This window comes from Lepidochelys kempii, chromosome 11, assembly GCF_965140285.1.
Source record: "Lepidochelys kempii isolate rLepKem1 chromosome 11, rLepKem1.hap1, whole genome shotgun sequence".
NCBI classification, from domain to species: Eukaryota; Metazoa; Chordata; order Testudines; family Cheloniidae; genus Lepidochelys; species Lepidochelys kempii.
Genome location: NC_136390.1, coordinates 40,896,663 through 40,915,436, shown reverse-complemented (window position 1 = coordinate 40,915,436; position 18,774 = coordinate 40,896,663). Strand labels below are relative to the sequence as shown.

The 18,774-nt window shown below is 39.6% G+C and overlaps 1 protein-coding gene across 3 annotated transcripts in view; it reads left to right on the top strand.

The window, feature by feature from the left end:
* The window catches only part of LOC140895642 (neurabin-1), an 84,190-nt gene extending 68,010 nt beyond the window's left edge, over window positions 1-16,180 (top strand). For all 3 annotated transcript variants that reach the window (XM_073305845.2, XM_073305843.2, XM_073305844.2), the window contains 2 exons: window positions 10,466-10,654; window positions 14,542-16,180. In XM_073305845.2, coding sequence (XP_073161946.2) covers window positions 10,466-10,654; window positions 14,542-14,709 — 357 coding nt within the window. In that variant the 3' untranslated portion in view covers window positions 14,710-16,180. The remainder of the gene's footprint in view (window positions 1-10,465; window positions 10,655-14,541) is intronic.
* Window positions 16,181-18,774: the final 2,594 nt, after the last annotated feature.

Here is an 18,774-nt window from a genome sequence, read left to right as displayed (position 1 = left end):
CTTTATTATCTAAAAAGATAGCCTTTTATGCATGATGCTACAAGTTTGTGTCCATTAGCACAAAATTACGTGGTGTCTAAAAATATATCTTAATTGGTCACAAGTTTCAGGACTGGAATAATTTCTGATGGCTTTTTTTAACGGGGAATGGTCCTATTTCTAATCAAAACCCAAGGGAATCTTAGTACATACCACTGGAAAGCACTGTGCTCTTTTGAGGTTAGTGGATGGAATCCATGCTGCTAAAAGTGTCAAGTAATGCAGATTTGTTTAAAATTGTTACAAAGCCCAATATTTTCTTGAGTATTTGATCGTTAAGTTTCAAATGCAGTTTTTAGTAATTCTCAGTTTTAGACTTCCAGCAATAGTTGTCTGTATGAACACAGATTGTACTAGTTTGTACTGTTTCATAGTACCAGTATTGTTACTTGTTCGCTTGATATTTGTATGAGCTTTGTATGTCAACAGGGGAAAGTTATCTTTAAACGGCAGTTTTTTTTAGCAATTATCTTAAATATCCTTGTGCTATCCCAAGAAAATTTGTACTCCGAAATACTGAGCGTGCCACTTTTTTGTGCGTGAAGACAGTTATTTCAATGAGAAAGGTATTTTACCTGTACTTGCAGCTCTCCAACTTCAGAAAAATTGGTAGTCAGTTTGAGGCTGCTAAACTGGCACCTGTCATAAACTGTGCTATGACTTGTACAATAATTGTTTAAAAAAAATAAGTGTTGCTGAGCAGCTGCAAATGCATAGTAGAAAGATTAAAATTGTTCCTGAATTATGACTTTACATGGTAAAAAGTAAGCAGTGTTTGTTTCCACTCATTATGATTAGTTCTGGTATAAGTGACAGGTTATGTAAATGGCCAATCTTGGTCATTCTTAAAGATTACTTTTGGACATCTAGAGCCTTGGACTTAGCACCTCCTTCACAGGTAGAAGTCCCACCTTGCTTGGGTAGTTTCATATATCATCACCAGAGGTGGAACTAGCCGCAAGAGCATCCCCTGCCTTCAGAGGAACAAACTTCTACTTCAAAAAGCTGCTGGAAAAGAGAGAAACACCAGTACACACCTCTTCCATGCCCTTTAAAAGTCTGGAACAGTCTGGGGATGAAATACCTCCTAAAGGTGCGTGAGTTGGTTGGAGAAAGGAGCTGACCCTATGACTCCTCCCTCTATTGCAGTTGAGGGTAGGGTAGAACACAAGAATACTCTCTCAAAAATATAGAGAACTGAATGAAGAGGAGTGCTTTTGGGGAGTTCTGCAGGCTAGTTGCAGTGAAGCCAATTCTTGCTTATTGAGCTTCCCAAGTGGCTTGCTAGTGAACTGGTTACCACCCAGCATGTAGGTACCCCCTCTTCCGCTCTTGGGAACCTTTTGATCTGTTGCTGGTGTCTCACCATCTCCTTACACTCTTTGGGCACTGCAGGGTCTTATCCTCAGTCACTCCCAATATTGCCCAGATACTTTGGGGTGAGAAAAGTTGCTCTCCCTTATCTCCACTCTCCACAACTCTCTTGGATCCTGTTCTTTGAATTATTAACATACCTGTAGCTGGGTTTTTTTGTTTGTTTGTTTGTTTTTTTTAAAGGGCATTTGCTCACCCTGACACTTCCTCTTTTTGCTGCTTTTCAGTTTTCATAAAAAGAAAAGTCCGGCCATGCTTTAAGCCATTTCCCGCAGTGAAGATAGAGGAAAACTGGGCTAGCATTTAGTGACTGCGTGGGGAGCAATCAGCTGAGGCACTTCTGTGTTGTTTGTGAGCCCAGTTAGTTTAAAAAAAAAACAATTCTTGTGATGCAACACTTGCAAGGGAAAAAATTTACTTGAAGCTATGTTTTAAATTGCTTTAACTGAGCAGAATCTAAGGCAGTATACTGTATGCCGGGGTCAGAGTTTGTCATAGCAACAGTATGTCAAATTGGGGAGATTGTTGGAATTTTGGTAATATCTTAAACTAATTTAGATACTACTTTTGGTCAGTGGCCAGGTATGCATGTGCCCCACGAGCCTTTGTTTGGAGATTTTTCATTAGCCGTGTTCCTTCAGCCTGTTCATGCACTGTTAAGATCCTCATGCTCCAGACCAAGGCTATATCAGGCTTGCAGGCAAATCGCCCTCAGTTCCTTCTCAGCTGCCTCAGGCTGAGACAGAACTTAGTGTATCTGCATTGGGCGTGTCTCAGTTACTTGCTTACTTTGGTCTAGCTTAATTTATTTTACTTTTAGTTAGTGAGTTTGTTAGTTTGTAGTTAGTTCAACTGGTTATTTAACAGATTTGTTTTGTTTCCTCCAGGGAGCTTGTCCCTGAAAGGGTTATGCCCAGTTCATCGGGGTTTAAACACTGCCTTGGTTAGAGGTCATTCTGGTCAACAACAGACGCTCTAAGTGCATTTGCTGCCTAGGGAAGCTGCACACTGCACTTCTGTTTAGCCCTCAAATCCAGGCCTCTAAAAGACCAGGAAATCCAGCTGTGGCTGTTAATGGTAAAGCAGTCATTTTGTCCCACTTCAGACCCAGGTCAGAACAACACCCTCTCCTCCCCGCATTACATCAATCTCTGGGGGTATCTAGCACCTCTTCAAGCTCGGTGCAGTACTCCCCCAGAAAAGGGAAAGTTTCAGAGACCTTCTCTAAAGGTCTCCAAAAGAGGTGCTTTAACTCTCCTATTAAGGAGTGTACCTCCAGAATGACCTCATTCTCTGAGCAGGTGAACAGCTTCTTCAACCTTGAGAGTCATTACTATAGAGGTGAATATCTTCTCCGATAAAGACAAGGGGGAAAATCACATACCTCTGAGGGTAAGCATGTCTCTGAGAAGAACCCGGTACCGCTTAGCAGAAATGGCCAGAACAAATACCTAAGACCAGTACCACTGGACTTAACTCCTCTTCCAGTACCCCTGTTGGGTTCTTCAGTACCATGTATGACTAAGTTTCCATCTACGTCAGCGCCTTCTGCAAAGCATGTGAAACTCTCAGTACCATCCTGCAGGGATGGGCATACCATGCCTTTGGTACAACAATGGTTACCACAATTCTGCTCAGTACTGCAAGACTTTAAGTACCCAAGGGACTTATGGAACCAGAGTCTCCATCAGTATCGAGAATCACTCTGTCATCGACCCATATACCTCTTTGATTCACTTCCTTTTTCAGTTGGAGTTCCCCAATTAGAGGATGAAGAGAGATGGAGATCTCCCTTCAGTATCGCTGATCTCTGTCCAAGGTTTTCCTGTGTACCCACATAGGAACCTCTTTCTCAAAGAGACAGAGCGGATTTCTAGGGAACTCATCATTCTTGGTGGAAACAACCTTGGTTGCCTGCCCCACCAGATATGGTGCTCAATGGCCATATTGGGACCCCTGGATAGCTTATTGTCAACAGTTCTCCAACGCCTCAACCCTCTCCCATTGGGATGATGGGAGAGACTCAAGCTTCTCCTCTCCCATCACACCACTCAACAAGAGGAAAGGTTTGAGGATTAGGAGGCAAGGGCATATGAAGAAGCAACCCCTCACACTACCATCGCATCCTCATCACCCAAAGAGGTGGTAATGACGCTTCCTCCTTTGGCCAGTGATTGTCAGTGATTTCAAGACCTCATTAAACATATGGAAGATTCCCTACAGATACCTCTCAAGGAGATCAAAGAATCACGACAGAAGCTGTTGGATATTGTTCACTCCGCAACACCATCCAGGGTTGCCCTTCCTATCAATGAGGCTCTGCTGGAACCTGCAAAAACCATTTGGGAAACCCTGGCCACAGTAACACCTGTGTTTGAGAGAACCAATAAAGTATTATGTTCCCACCAAGTACTCTGAGTTTCTATTTTCCCACCCTCCACCCAACTCTCTGGTAGACACCAGTGAACGAATGGTATAAGCCGTCTCCCCCTCGTATGACAGCCCTGAAGTGCCTGGACTTTTTAGGAAGGAAATCTTATTAATCTACAACAATAAAATTCTGCATCATGAATTACAGGAACTGATGGCTAAATATAACTTCACAAATTATGCAAAATTCAGTTTTCATTCAACACCTTCCTCCAGACCAAAGGGAATAATGTCAAACTACCATTGATGAGGGACAGTTACTGGCGAGGACATCCTTCCAGACAGCTCTGGATGATGCAGATACCCTGTAGCCTACTCCAATTCCACGGCAGTGATGATGTACAGGGCATCTTGGCTACAGTTGTCTGGTTTCCCCAGAGAAGTCCTGAATATGGTAAAGGATTTCCTGTTCGATGGACTGAAGTTGTTCATGGAGGATACTGACAAGTTGTTGCAGCTTCCAGGGCCTCATTATGTTCATCGAGCAGCTACACTCCTGCAAACAAAAGAAAATTCAGTAGACAGCAGTCGTCCCAAAGATCCTGCCTGATGCAAAGCTCTGGGTTTCAGAGACTAATGGAACTTCCAAGAAAGAGCATAGGTTCCAGAGAAAGATCCACTAACCCACTTGATGCAAGTTCACAGCAGACTTCGTCTTTTAGCATGTCAGCTGCAACTGTTTGCTGGCCTCTCCCCCTGCCCATTTGGAGACTAACTTTTCCATTTCTGGCAAGCATGGGAGTGAATCACCTTGGACAAATGGGTACTGGAAATAATATCGTCAAGCTACATTATCCATTTTACCTCCGTCCTCCTCCTCCTTCACCTTCCCTATCTCTCTTCAGGGACCCCTCTCACAGGAGATAAACTCCCTTTTTCATCTTGGGGGTGATAGTCAGACCCTGATCAGCACAACGGAAGGGGCTTCTACTCAATGTACTTGTTTGTGTCAAAGTAAAATGGAGGTTGGACAGCGATCTTGGATTTAAGACTCCTTACACAAATTCATGAAGTCTCAAAAGTTCAAGATGGTGACTCTGACTGCTATAATTCCTTCTCTAAATTCAGGGGTTTGGTTTTCAGCCTTCATACTTCCACACAGGGAAACATCCATCCCACAGAAAATTCCTGCATTTTTGTCATAGGTCAGGTCCATTTTCAGTACTGGGTACTCCTCCTCAGCAAAGGGAGTGTTCTCAAAGGTTCAGTTGGTAGTGGCCACCTATCTGTGTCATCAGGCAATTGTAATATTGTATACCTTGAAGATTGGTTGTTCAGGGGTCAGTTGTATCAAGAGGTGTTGGCTGCTATGCTGAGGGCACTTTCTTTATTCTTGGACATGGGCCGTCAGTTGAATTTGAGAAAATCTGACTCCTGTACAGAACATACGATTTATAGGGCATCCCTGGATTCTTTGGTATCCAAGTCCTTCCTTCTCATGAATAGATTCATGACACTGTCAAGCCTTGTCTGAACGATTCAAGGGAGCCCTCAGACTTCAGTCAGAAACTGTCTTCAACTTCTAGGTCACATGGTGGCTTGCACCTTTGTGACAGAATATGTGAGATTACTCTTTCATTGTTTCCAGGATGGCTCAGATCAGTTGGCTCACCAAAGGGACATAGCCTGGACAAAAGGGTGTCGGTTCTTCCAACAGGTGAAGCACTCCCTAGATTGGTGGAAGGACCACTGCAGTGTAGGGAAGGAAGTTCCCTTCCTTCAGCTTATGCCAAGGGTAACTCTAGCAACAGATTATCTCTGTTAGGCTAGAGATAACACTTTGATGCTCTCATGGTACAAGGCGGAGGGTCACCTCAATAAACCATCCTCCACATCAACCTGTTGGAGCTCAGAGCAGTCAGAAACGCCTGCCTCCGTTTTTTGCCTCTCATCAGACAGATTCATGACAGACCATGTGGCCTGCATGTTTTAGATCAGTCTGCATGGAGGAGTGAGATCCCTTTCCCTCTGTGCCAAAGCAATAAGGTTATGAAACTAGTGCATAAAAAAAAAAAAAATAAACACCTAAGAATTTCAGCAATGTATCTCCTGGGCAGGCAGAATGGGAATGCCGATGCTCCCAGCAGGTTTCCACCCCTCCAGGACTGCAAATGGGAATTGGGGATTCCCAGAGGTGGAGCTCTTCACCACTGCTATGAACAGGAAATGTCATCTGTTCTGTTAAGTGGTGGAGGTGTTAGGTGCCTTCCTTCTCCTTAGGACGAAGAAGCTCTTTTATGCGTTTCCCCTGGCAGCTTTAATGTCAGAATTGTGAACAAAATCTAACAGGACAAGGCCAGAGTTGTCCTAATAGTCTGGATGTGGTCAAGATAGGCATAGTTTCCTTGCCTGTTTCACCTAGGTCTTTGTCCAACAATAAATCTTCCACTTGTTCCTCGGCTTCTCTCCCAGGACGCCAGTTGACTGCTGCATCGCAATCTGAAAATTCTCTACCTCCTTTTGTAGGAATTAGTTGACCTGTTCTGCAGAGTTACAGCAGATATTTCTAAATTATAGGAAAGATTCAACCAGAAATGCTTACCTTCAAAAGTGGGGATTTAGTAACTGATGTGAGCTCTGGAAAGTTGTTCCTGAATCCACCTAGCTTCTGCTTGTTCTGGATTATCTGTTGCGATTAAAGAAAATGTCAGTAAGTTCTCTTAAGGTTCATTTGGCCACCTTAACAACTTTTCTTTCTGCAATTGAGGGTTCTTGCTGTTTGCTCACTCTACAACAACTGTAAGATTCATTAAAGGTGTGGGAAACCTCTTCCCTGATACAGCCTTTGTGCAAGACACGAGGATATGAACACTGCATGTGTGGACTGAACAGACACTGCTAATGAAAATCTCGGATCAAAGGCGTGTGGGATACATGCATACCTGAACTAGAGCGCCCATGGGGGACACATCTCAAAAGAACTAGTCTCTGCACACACTGATTAATTCCCCCTTTCTTTAAGCCTTCCCACATGAGAAGTTCGGTTCTTTTAATCGCATTCACATTCATTGTTGTATTATAAGATCTGTTAAATTATAAAAGGCTAGCATGCTGTTTCCCCACCCCCTCAATTTTCTCTAAAGAAGCTTTAGCTATTTTTTTTTTCTTCTGTCCTCCCCCATGCTTTCCCCTGTGTGGCAGTAAAAAATAAAAATGTGTGTAGGGTCAGCAATCTCTGCCCTTTTTTGGGAGTGGGGGTGTGTTCTAGACGGTTTTAGTGCAAAGACTGAGTTTTTGACCCTAATTCCTCTGATATATAGATAATACATGTTCAAAGAACCCTATAAATCTGTCTACATGGGGAGTTAGGTCAGTTTAACTACACTGCTTTGGGTGTGGATTTTTCACACCCCTGAGCAATGCAGTTATGCCAAGCTAATTTTCTAGTGTAGCCCATCCTGAGTCTGCCAATTTGAGTCAGAAATTATAATCTTAGCTGGTGGAGAGTAAAAGACCTGTCAGCATCAAAGGGCAAAGAGTTTTGGAGGAATAAAAAAATAAGTCTTGAGGGTAAATAAGATGATTTTACAAATTATTGTATGTAATAAGCAAATCAGTAAGCAATATAATACTGTAATGTTAATACATCATTTTTATAGGATTAAAGGAAAAAAGTATGAGCCAGATTCTGGCCCTCTTGTGGTATTCTAGAGATACAAAGGGGCTGGAAAGCAGCTAGATCTGACCAGCTGAGAATTCCCTTGGTGTGGGAGAGCTCTCAGCTGGCATAACTGGTGTACCTGGTTTTTGCACTGTGACCCCTAGTGTAGGAGGGTCTGGGTCAGGAAGGAGTATCTGAGGATATGACTGGGTCACAGTGCCTTGGAGTGTTGCCAGCAGGAGTAGGTTAGCACAGCTTGAGGGCCAGCAGCACAGATCCTCCCTGAGAGCCAGATAGCTGTAACAGACTCCCTGAGGGATCTGATTTCTCCTGTTACATCAAGTGGAAACTTAGTGTATCAGAGAATCTGGGCCTGTTTATGTAACTGGAATAAATCCTCTTAAGTACTGATGTTCTGGACTGGCAACAATACGATTGTAATACAGGCACCATAGATTAAAGAAACAAAATATAAATCTGATAAGTAAACTTTAACTCCAGATTTTATATACTTTATATAACTTTAAATATATTTGGATAATATTTTACTTTACTTTTTAGCTTTGGCAGCATATCTAGTCTTGTTTTCTTGCTTCTATTGAGGAAACCACAACAGGACTCTCCAGAACCTTCTCACGCCATGGTCAAACTTGAAGGATTGAAAGTATGAATTAAGACTTATGAGTATCTCTAGCAGCTGCTAGTATGGCATGGAGATTAAAAGTAATGTTGCTTTTGACCTATATAGGACTTGCAATGAGTAGTATAACAAGCTCTGTTCTTTGTGCTGATGGTTCTTCCCCCCTAGGTGAACACATTCAAGATTGTCCTGGAAAATAGGTGTCAAGTAGACTTGTTCATACTCTGCAAAAGCTGTGTTCACAAAAATTAGGATTCCCAATAGCTGTTCTGTATAAACATGTTTGTACTCATTGTTCGTTACAATCAAATATGAAAATGTCGTTGTTTGAATAATACATTCAGTTCACAGATCTTAAAGTGTAAATTGTCAGATAATTTTAGTTGCCTTTACTGCAATCAGAGGTTTAATCCTCATGAACCTGGGATGCAGTTAAAAAAAAAAAAAACACACACACTTTATTCTGAGTCTCTTGGTGCCGCGGACATCTGGAGCTCCTGTCCTACTAATACATATTTTGGATTACTGCATCAGATCAAGGAATCCTGAACTCTGGTACACAGAAGTATATTGTTTTCAGAACTGTTTTTTTTTTTTTTTTTAAATTCTCTTACATTCCCATTAGCAGTGTACAATGGATTTTCTCTCTCTACTTCAGGAATCTACTGCCTGATATCTTAGGTAGAAAACTTCACTCTGTCTCTATCCAGATACAGGCATTACATGGAGTACTTCAGACAACGTTGCTTGGAAGATTGTTTCCTCACTGAGCTATTTTGTAACAATTGTGAGGCCTCTCTTGTGTATATTAACTAGGGCGGAGGCAGGCACAAACTCCCTTGTCCTGAATAGACAAAGATCTCATTGTTTCCAGTAAAAGCAAGAGAAGGGTTCTCAAACTTTGACATAGCGACCCTCCCTAAGCTAAGGAAAAAATAGTTTTGCCTTCCCCTAGGTTAGTAAGAGAACACACACAACTGAAAATCCTATACATTGTAAGAATACATATCGTAAAGTAGAAGGGCTGTGATGGATCTGAAAAGTACAATAAATACACAGTATGCGGGGCTGTCTTTCCTTTTACTACTTAGTAATGGGAAAGACCCTTCTCTACACACCTTCCCTGTCCATGGTCCAGTACATCCTGCAGTTGTCTGGACAGGAGGGAGACACATTCTCATGGGTCTCTGCCCTTGAGCCCCATGCTTAATTCACCTTTGTCTCCCCTTCTCCAGTGTGAGAAAATGAAAGGAGCAGGCAGCTGCTGCTCCACCTGCCAACATGGGCCACACCACTCAGGCTTTTTACAGGCAGGGAGCAGCCTCTTTGTAGGAGCTAGCAAGCCCTGCAGCAGCCTCTGTTGTCGGCAGCTGGAACTGTAGTCCAGTCCTAGCAGCTGAGGCTACCAGTTGGCATCTAGCAATAGCTCAGCCAGAAAAGCTGAGCTGTCAGCAACAGCAGCAGCAGCAAAAAAAAAAAAAAAAAATGTAAATGTTACCTCGCCAGGAAGGCATGTCTATAGAGGTACAGGTTCAATGGAATACTGCAAGTCCTGATACTCCTCAGGTAACTTACTGGCTAGCCTGTGAAACTAAAGATAAAATATTGGTGTGCCAGGATGAAGTAAGAGAATAAACAGGTCTTCTGATTTTGGAGAAATATGCCAAATTTAGTAATAACTATAGTTATTTATGTTAAACAGATATTATTAACTGAGAACTGGACATTTAAAAACCATGGGATGGTCACAAGGGGAAAGTGAGTGGTCTCATAGGTGTTTATGCACTCTCCCAAATTGCCACAGCATATGACTCAATTGTCACTTGTTTCTTTTTAGGCACAGCACAGGAGGAGCAACATTGTTACATGTCAGGATTGTGCTATGTTAACTGATTGAGGAAGCTTGCACTTGGGTACATTAATCCTGGGTTTTAAGTCAGTGTTTTAGACTTCCATGAGAAATAAACTTCTCAGACAGAACTAAAATGCCTTGCAAATTTTCTTCTTACTTACATTTGTGATGAATTTTGTCATCTTGGCTACTGCGATGCTTTTATATGTCGTGGATTTAAAAAAACATAACAGACTACAAGTTATGAGGCCCCATAAGTTCTTAAACAAGTACTAAGTTTTGTAGAAGGAAAAATACAATTTTTAAAACTTTTTAAATCCAGTTAAATTTAGATCAAAACGTTTTCATTAAGATACTTAACTCTCAAGTTCATTACTCTGTGTAAATTGATTTTGCATGATAGAATTGCTACATTATATTGAAAATACACACTTTGTTACCCAAACTCGGTAACTGAAATTTGATGTATGCTTAAGTCGGAAAAATGTTTCATTTTAAACTGTTCACTGTAACTTTCTTGATTGGTTAGGCATTAGATGATGAATGTGCAGCAACAGGAAAACAAAATCAGTGGCACAGTAGACCAATTTCAGAGTGGACAACCCAACAGGTATGCCATTGGTTGATGGGGATGAACATGGAGCAATACATTGCAGAGTTTACCGCCAAGAATATAGATGGACAGCAGTTAATGCTGCTTGACAGTGATAAGTTGAAGGTAAGTACATGCCCCTGTGTGTATTTGTAATGTATAAATACGGTAGGAGTTTGATTGCCAGTTCATACATACATCTTTTAAATATAGATACTTATCCTTTTCCTATTCAGGCATTGTTGAACATTGGGTTTTTTTAAAAGTCAGTTACTGCTGTGCTCTTGGCATGGTAGAATAGAAGATCAGTTAGTGAATGACATCAAATTAAAGGTGAAGTGTATCAAAATATTATGAAAAGGATGTGATAATAGAATGAAAGCGCAAACTAAACAGTTATTCCTCGGTGACAATATATTAAAACTCAAAGCAACTAAAGCCCCAAAAGGGATTGGTATGTTTATCTCAAAAGTGGTAGCAAAATAGGTCCCAACTATCTCATTTACATAGTTCAGAAATCTGACTTTCATTAAGATCCATGGCCCTCAGATGAAAATTCAGTCCCCTTTCCTTAAGACCTTACTACTTTCTGATTTGACCATTATTGAAGAGCCTACTTTGATCTTTTTTATCCTTTTTTATTATTATTTTTATTATTATTATTAAATAGAAGCCTTTCCTTGTATGTTTTCTTGATACATAGCTGGTTTTTTAAAAAACCCAAGAGAGACAACCAGCTGCAGCGCTGAGGTGGTCATTTTGCCTCTGATAATTGCATGCTGCATGTCCATTCCAGCTCTTCTTCGTTCGTTCATATTGTTAGACTACTTTTTGGATTGGAAAGGTATTATTCTAAAAGGAGGTTTTCTCTAACAGAGTTCAGTAAAGTCTGAAACCAAAATCTAGTGACTAATAGTGGGATTAGAATATCTTTTTTGAAGAAAAAATGTAGGTTTATGAACCTTTAACTTTGCCATTTAAATACATCTGTCTCTTGGAATGGATTTGCAACTCTAAATTTCCTATAACTTAACACAGAAATGTTTCCTTGGACAATAGGGAAAACCATATTCAGTAACTTAAAAGATAACTATGGGAAGTGTGGCCCGTTGGTACTTCAAGCAGTCATTTTCACAGTATTGCACTCAAATTCTCCAGATAGAAAATAACACTGCTGTTTGGGAACTGAAATCAGATGTTGCCATCTGCTGATCAAAAATTGAAATGCACTCTACTCACAAATGTTACTGTCCACGTTAATACAAAAGTGTCATTAGGGAAGATGAAATGTATAAACGCTTGCAGATTAAAATTATGGAGGATGCTTTCAGTTTTACTACATCTACCTTTAATATTATATTAGTTTTAGTTGCCTGAAAAGTACCTTGTAAGGTCCAGTTTTACTCAAAATTTAAGTTATAAACATGCTTTTGCAAACACAAGACTAATAGAAATGCTTCCATGAATTTATTTAGAAGTCCAATGGAATTTTTTTTTTAAAGGGACTGCATTGCTTGTTTACACTGAATGCTGTGCTAAAGCCTAAGAACCTGGAAGTGAAATTAAAATGACAGTCTCTAGAGAAGTGAACTGTCTAGTTTATTTTCACTGTCCTACCTGAGAGCAATGCAAAAAGTAAACAAGCAAAGTGGTGTTTAAACAAAGATTATTTATTATAATGATCTATTATGGTTTAAGTAACATAGTCAAAGAAACCTGTTTTTTAAAAAACTATTAAGCTGATAGGATTCCTTTTTATATTACCCTAATATTGGATTAATACATGGCATGAACGAACAACCAACCCTGGTTCAAAAGTCTGATTGTATTGCTATCACAAGTCTACTATACCTTATATATGACACCTCAAGTGTCAGTGAGGCAAGTGATTTTTCAAAATTACTTTGAAAAATGTGTGTGGTGATTTAGGGCCTGATCCAATACTCACTGAAATAAATAGGAGTCTGGCTATTGACTTCATTGAGCACTGGTTTCAGCCCTTTTTTATTTTGATTTCATCCTTTTGATTTATAAAGTGACCTTCTATTAAAAGATATTACCCTGTGTTCTTGCAATGCTTTCAATAACTGAGATAGACAATCCCGTGTTAATATTCAGTATTAAAAAGTAGGGTACTTTTCCTTCACAAATAAATGGTTCCTAATAAGTAAATAACACTCCCTTTCTAAATGCCTGGGTGGAAAGCTGGCCCTTACAATATTACCTGGAGGTTAACAGATCCGAGGTGATGACAGACCACTGGGAAAAAGGTAGCACCAAGGTGAGAGGCAATCTCAGATAATCAGTTCCCAGTTACATTATTGCTTTAAAGCAGTGGTCCCCAAACTTTTGAGGGTTGTGCCCCACCTTAACCCCGTCTGCACCACCACCATCCCCCAGGGCAGGGAGCAGGGCCACAGCTCTGGGGAGGAAGCGCTGGCCAGCCCCTCCCTGCCCCCAGCTCTGCTCTGGTCCTGCCCCCATTGGTGCTCCCATCTCTGCGCCTGGTCCCATCCCAACTTCAGCATGGCTCCGCTCCCAGCACTGTCCCCAGGCTTGGCCGTTGGCCACAGCTCCATTCCCAGTCTGGAGCCAACGCTGGGAGTGGGCCAGGAGCAGAATCTGGCCTTACCCGTGGCTGTGTCCCCTCTCCTCCCTCCCCCCCCCCCCCCCCCCCGAGTGGTGAGACTGGTGGACCTTGCAATCATTTCAGTAGAGTGGAGAAAAGAGAGATTGCAAGGATTGAAATAAAGAGCTGATGGAGAGGGATTAACTACATCAGTGTTAGACTGCATATTTGAAAAATTGAGGTGACTGGGAGGAGAGAGATCGTGAAACCGTTGGAGAGACAATGTTGTGGGATGTGTGTTGTGGGTTTTCTTGAGGATAGCGGAGACCAGGGTGGGCTTGCATTGTGAGAGGAAGGAGTCAGGAGACAATGATAAGCTAGAAAAAGGGTTAGGAAGGGAATGAGAATGGAACAATGCAGCAGAAGGGGTTGGAATGGGCTCACTGTGGCAGGTGTGGGAGACTAGGGTCAGTGCTGCCAGGGGAGGAGGCAGGAAGGCGCTCACAAATGTTAACTCAAATTGCTAATCTCTGAAGTAAAATGTTATAAAAAAATCAGATTTTAAACAGCAACTATAAATTCCTTCTGTTACTTAGCTCTCAGTGTTGTTTTTTCAACTTCATTTGTGATAATGTCTTCCTGGGCAAACAGAACCTGAATTTCCAATGTAAAATCACCCCAGAAAAAATACCCTACTTTTTTTTTTTTAAGGGGTGGGGGCTTGCAATCTTTGAGCCTGCCCCTTTTTGCTTTATATGAAGTGATTTTTAAAAAAAAAAAAAAAAAACACAGCACAAACCCACTTTTCCTTACTGTATCTTCCAACACATTTTTCAAGTTGGATTTTGGCATTTTAAAGGTATTACTGTGTCTGGGGCGAAGAGCAGCTTTTTCACCCATTAGCTTACGCAGCTTTGTTTCATTCAGTTCATTGAACCTCCAAGAATTGTATGTGACTGTCTTAAAAGACACTTGTTAGATTTCTGCAAGTTGTTTTCATAGGTAGAGGTTTTCTCAAGCTACTAAATACCGCAGATGATTGATCTGAGTTCAGCAACATCTCTGTAAAGGAAGCGGGGAAGAAGACATACACACTAACTGCTGTTACTATGTACTATTTATGCAGCTGTATCAAGGGAGTCAGCAGAAGATTAATTTAAAACAGTTCAATTTGATTTCTTTATATCACTCATTAGAAAGTCTCAGATGCTCCACTTTAAGTGCCACATGAAACTTACTATTCACAACAATACAAAACCTAGGCTACATCTCCTCCGCCCCATTTATCAGCAAGGCAACCATCTCACATTACAGTTAAAAAAACTGTAAATTATCTTCTACAGATTTACTCCCTTTATGTCTGATGTAAGGAACTGTACAATTTCTTGCAGCTTCCGTAATACTTTCTTGAAACCAGAGTAACTAAACACAATTTCTCTTAAAGGCTCTGGGGGTTTCCAGCCAAAATGACCGAGCCACAATAAAGAAGAAAATTAAGGATATTAAAAAAACACAAGAAAAACTGGAAAAACAGAAAGACAAAGTTCAAAAGAAGGAAAGAGAAGTTCGCAAGAGTGGCAGAGTGGTAGCCGCTGTAGAATCAAGCTGTTAAAATGATTTAGTTTTATTTTAGCACAGACTTACTTCAACTTGAAGAAGTGCAACAAAATTGTATATAATTGTACAATTGAGGAGGTAAAGTGCAACAGTTTAACATGGTAGGTTATTTACTTTAATTTCTGTATTCCCTCTCCATTACATGTTCCATTAAAATGAAATAATGTTTTCAATATTTTTATATCTAGTTGACTCTGCCTGTACTAACAGACAATAATTTAACTTTCTGCCTTAAGTACTGTGCGTGCTTCTATGACTGATATGTAAAAACACCATATGCGTGAAATATCCATTGAAACTTATATGTTTGTGGAAAGTGGGATGTGACATTGGGGGGGGGAGTATTAATTCAAATATTAGTCAACTCTTGCAGTTGACTTAAACTATAAATATTGGGTTTAATCTGACATATGGACAATAGAAAATCCTGTCATCAAGTTAAGTGTGACACTGTTTAGCTGTTGCCACTGATGTTGTAAAGTGAAAAAAATTAAGTTTAAGAAAACAGCAATGTCAAATTTATTTAAAAAAACAAAGCATGTATTTCAAATTTAATGAATTGTTTTCTTTAAAATCTTGTGTTTTCCCAGTGGTCCATTTTTAATTCAAAATTTACTGTAGTCATATGCTGATTTTTGAATTTCATGTGTTGCAGCTTACTGAAAGTAGTATGTAAGTAGTTTTCACAAACTACTTATGCTAAGCATAACACTAAATTCTCTCCGTAAGCTACACCATGAGGTGTTGGAACAGGGTGTAAACATAAATAAAAGATCATTTTTTACATATTTTTTCCTAAATAATATAGTTTTATAGTTTTATGCTATGAATAAGATGAATTTGCAATGAGTGTGTCTCTTTTCTACTCTCTACAAGATTTTTGGGGACCAAGTTTATGTATTTGCTAATTTTAAACAATACTGTTTTTCCATACTTAAAATACGGAGATGAGAATTGTAGAAAAAATTTATCAATGAAGCACTGGGTTTCTGCATTGTATTTAATTGTTCAGTTATAGACTATAGACTTTCTTTTTAAAGGAGGATTTGATTCTTGGAATAGTTTAGAACATGATTTGATATGTGTTCTTGTGTAATTGCATAACAGCTTATAGAAATATTACAAAAGCACTTGCTTAGATTTTTTTTTTCCAGAAAAATAATGGAATAAAAATGTTAATTCCATCATGGAGTGGAATAGAAAATTACAAGATCTTGGAATTCTGAATTGCTAGTTTGAATATTGCAATTATGTGGACCAAGTTCTCCTTTAAATGTATGAATTAATGTTTTTCATTTTTAATTAAATGATCATTTCACTTCTGACATTTCTCAAGTGTTTAAAATACGGAAGATTTCTCTGAAATTCAGAAGAGGAAAGAACTTTGTGAAAATGCACATTCACTCTACTGATTTTCAAATAAAATGTAAAGTTCATATTTCTATTAAATGCCTTCTCTATTTTCAGTTCTGTGTTTTAATTAAGAAAAGCAGCTTATTGTTTTGCTTATTTTTAATTCTTGGGAAATTAGTGAATTCCAGGAATCTACCTTACATCTAGTCAATCAATCAATTTCTAGAGGTTGAGTGGCCAGAGGAGTTCTTTGTTGCTCGCAAAAGAGAAGAATTTTTGTCTGCTGGGACAGGTTGGTCAGAATTCTAGGGTGGTGCAAGATCTGCAATGCCAGGCACTGTTTTCCCCCCTCATCCCTGGGTCCCCTCTTCCTTGTGTATGTGAGGAATGAATGAAGGGCTGATGGATGGAATGGAGGTTATTGATGTAATGTCCTAGGGTTTTTCCTTCTGTCAGCTCCACAGCATCTGAAGGTTGCAGCCATTAAGCTGAGTGCTGTATCTAGGAGGATACCTGAATTAGTTTCAAAAGCCTGTCTCTGCAGTGCTGAGGCAGTTGAACAGGTGCAGATAAGGTGACCGGTTGTGATGCATAAGTTACTCTTTGAAAGAGAACATCCCTGCCTACCACAGCCCCTGGCACTTGAGGCCTGAAAGGGTTGGATGACTCCTTTGAACTTTTTCAGTCCCCAATCACCCAAAGAATAAGTCAACTGAAAGTCTGATTTTTATAAATTGCATTAATGGACACATTTATTGCTTCAATATGATAAAATAAAAAATTTCACATTGCAGTTTCATTTTATCTCACACAAACCAACAATTCTAAATATAAATATAGGGTTTAATCCCACTGTTTCAAGAGAGTATAACTATCCATTTTGCTATTTCTGCAACCAGTTTGTTTTCTTTTGATATTCAACAGCCAACTAGCAATAAGTGATTATTTTTCAGTACAGTAATGAAGATGTGTATATATAAAATCAATCTTTTGAACCAGCTACTGCGGTGAAGTAAATCAAACATAGCAAGTCAACTATCTTTACTCTTACTAGGAGTAAATACTGTACACTCTGAAATTTACTAAACAGTTAATTTTCACCACAGCCAGCAGAGGAGGAAAAAACTATTGAAATATCTACATTGGAATAGTTTGCTTGGGGCACTGACTTTTTTTTCCTAATAATCAAAAGGTATGTTAAGCCATAGGTAGCAAAGATACAAGCAAAGGTTTCTACTTCAGTAATTCCACATAAAAACTCTTCTATTCTTTGGACAGATGTTCATTGCAGGCAGACTGTTATAGTCTGTTAGAATGATTTTGCATATTTGTTCTTAGACATTACTAAAATCAGTTCAATTTAATTCTTAAGTGGAAGTTTGATTAAATATTTCAAAATTTTATACAAATTATTCTAAAAAGTTCTACCATGTTAAACATAAGTTTTGAAACTATTTTAAAAACCAAATTCTATTACTTTTAGTATTAGGCTGTCAAGAGTGACAGTTGCAAACATTTAGCAAACACTCCCCTGCTTTATATAAATTTTTACCCCATTCCGCAAACCCTTTCCTGCCCCCATTCCGCAAACCCTTTCCTGCCTGGATTCAGTTGCAGGATTGGGGCATTAATTTGATTACATTGTATTGCCTTTTAGGCACTTATATACAATGGTGATGTGCCACACAAACAAAACTTACCCTCACAACACCCCTATCTATCCTCAATTTACAGATGAGGAATTCATCTGAAGTCATCTCTCACAAAATAGAGGACTATAGCATACTTACCGTTCCAGCTTCTTTCCCTATCTATTCAATAACAAGAAATCATAGGCTTGTGATCAGGCAGACCTTTATACCATCCCCTGCTCTATTTTGACCTGGTAGACTGCTGAAACATAGTGTGTGCTTTCTGGCACATGCACATCTTTCACCCTCATCTTATAGACCAGTTAAGGATTGGTCATCTGAGTTAGGCGCTGGGACTGCAAGTGCTTCTCTGCAGCAGTCTAAGTTTTTGGGGATATGAGAATTCAGTGGAATGTACATTCATGACCCGGCATTGTTATATGGGCTTAAATAGCCGGTGTGGCCAACAGCACAGTTGAAGCTATCAACACTGTTGCATCCCTCTCTAAAGAGAGCTGATATGCTCTTTTTTTCCTATAATATTTTAGTATAGCAAAAGTTGATTTTTGACATTAATTGCACTCTTTAAATACACCTGGTTAACTGGTAGGTCCAGTTGTCCTACTATTACACTGATCTGCTCAGTAAAGATGCAGATTTTGCAATAGAGTTTCTGCATATTAGTAGTTACTGCTGTCACCTAATATATGATTCCAGAGTTCAAGGCTTTACCAGAGTGTCAAAGCCACAGGCTACCCACAAGTGGTATTTGGACATTACCTGCAGAAAGAGAGAGGAAGACCTGCAAATCTTTACTGTAAACCCTCACAAGCTGCTATTTCACAGTAAGTGTAAGTATGCCAACTTCTGTTTCTCATGAATTTTCAGTACAGTTCTCAGAAGACCCATAACTGGTATTTTATACCTGCAATGCATTATACCAGAGGCAGCAGTTAAGATTGGATTTTCAAAAAGAAAGCTTCATTTTGTAAAATAAATGATTTCCATAGCTGATAAACAGTATAGGCAAATACAAGTACAACTTCAGAATAATTTAGTGTACAGCTGTTGCCTTG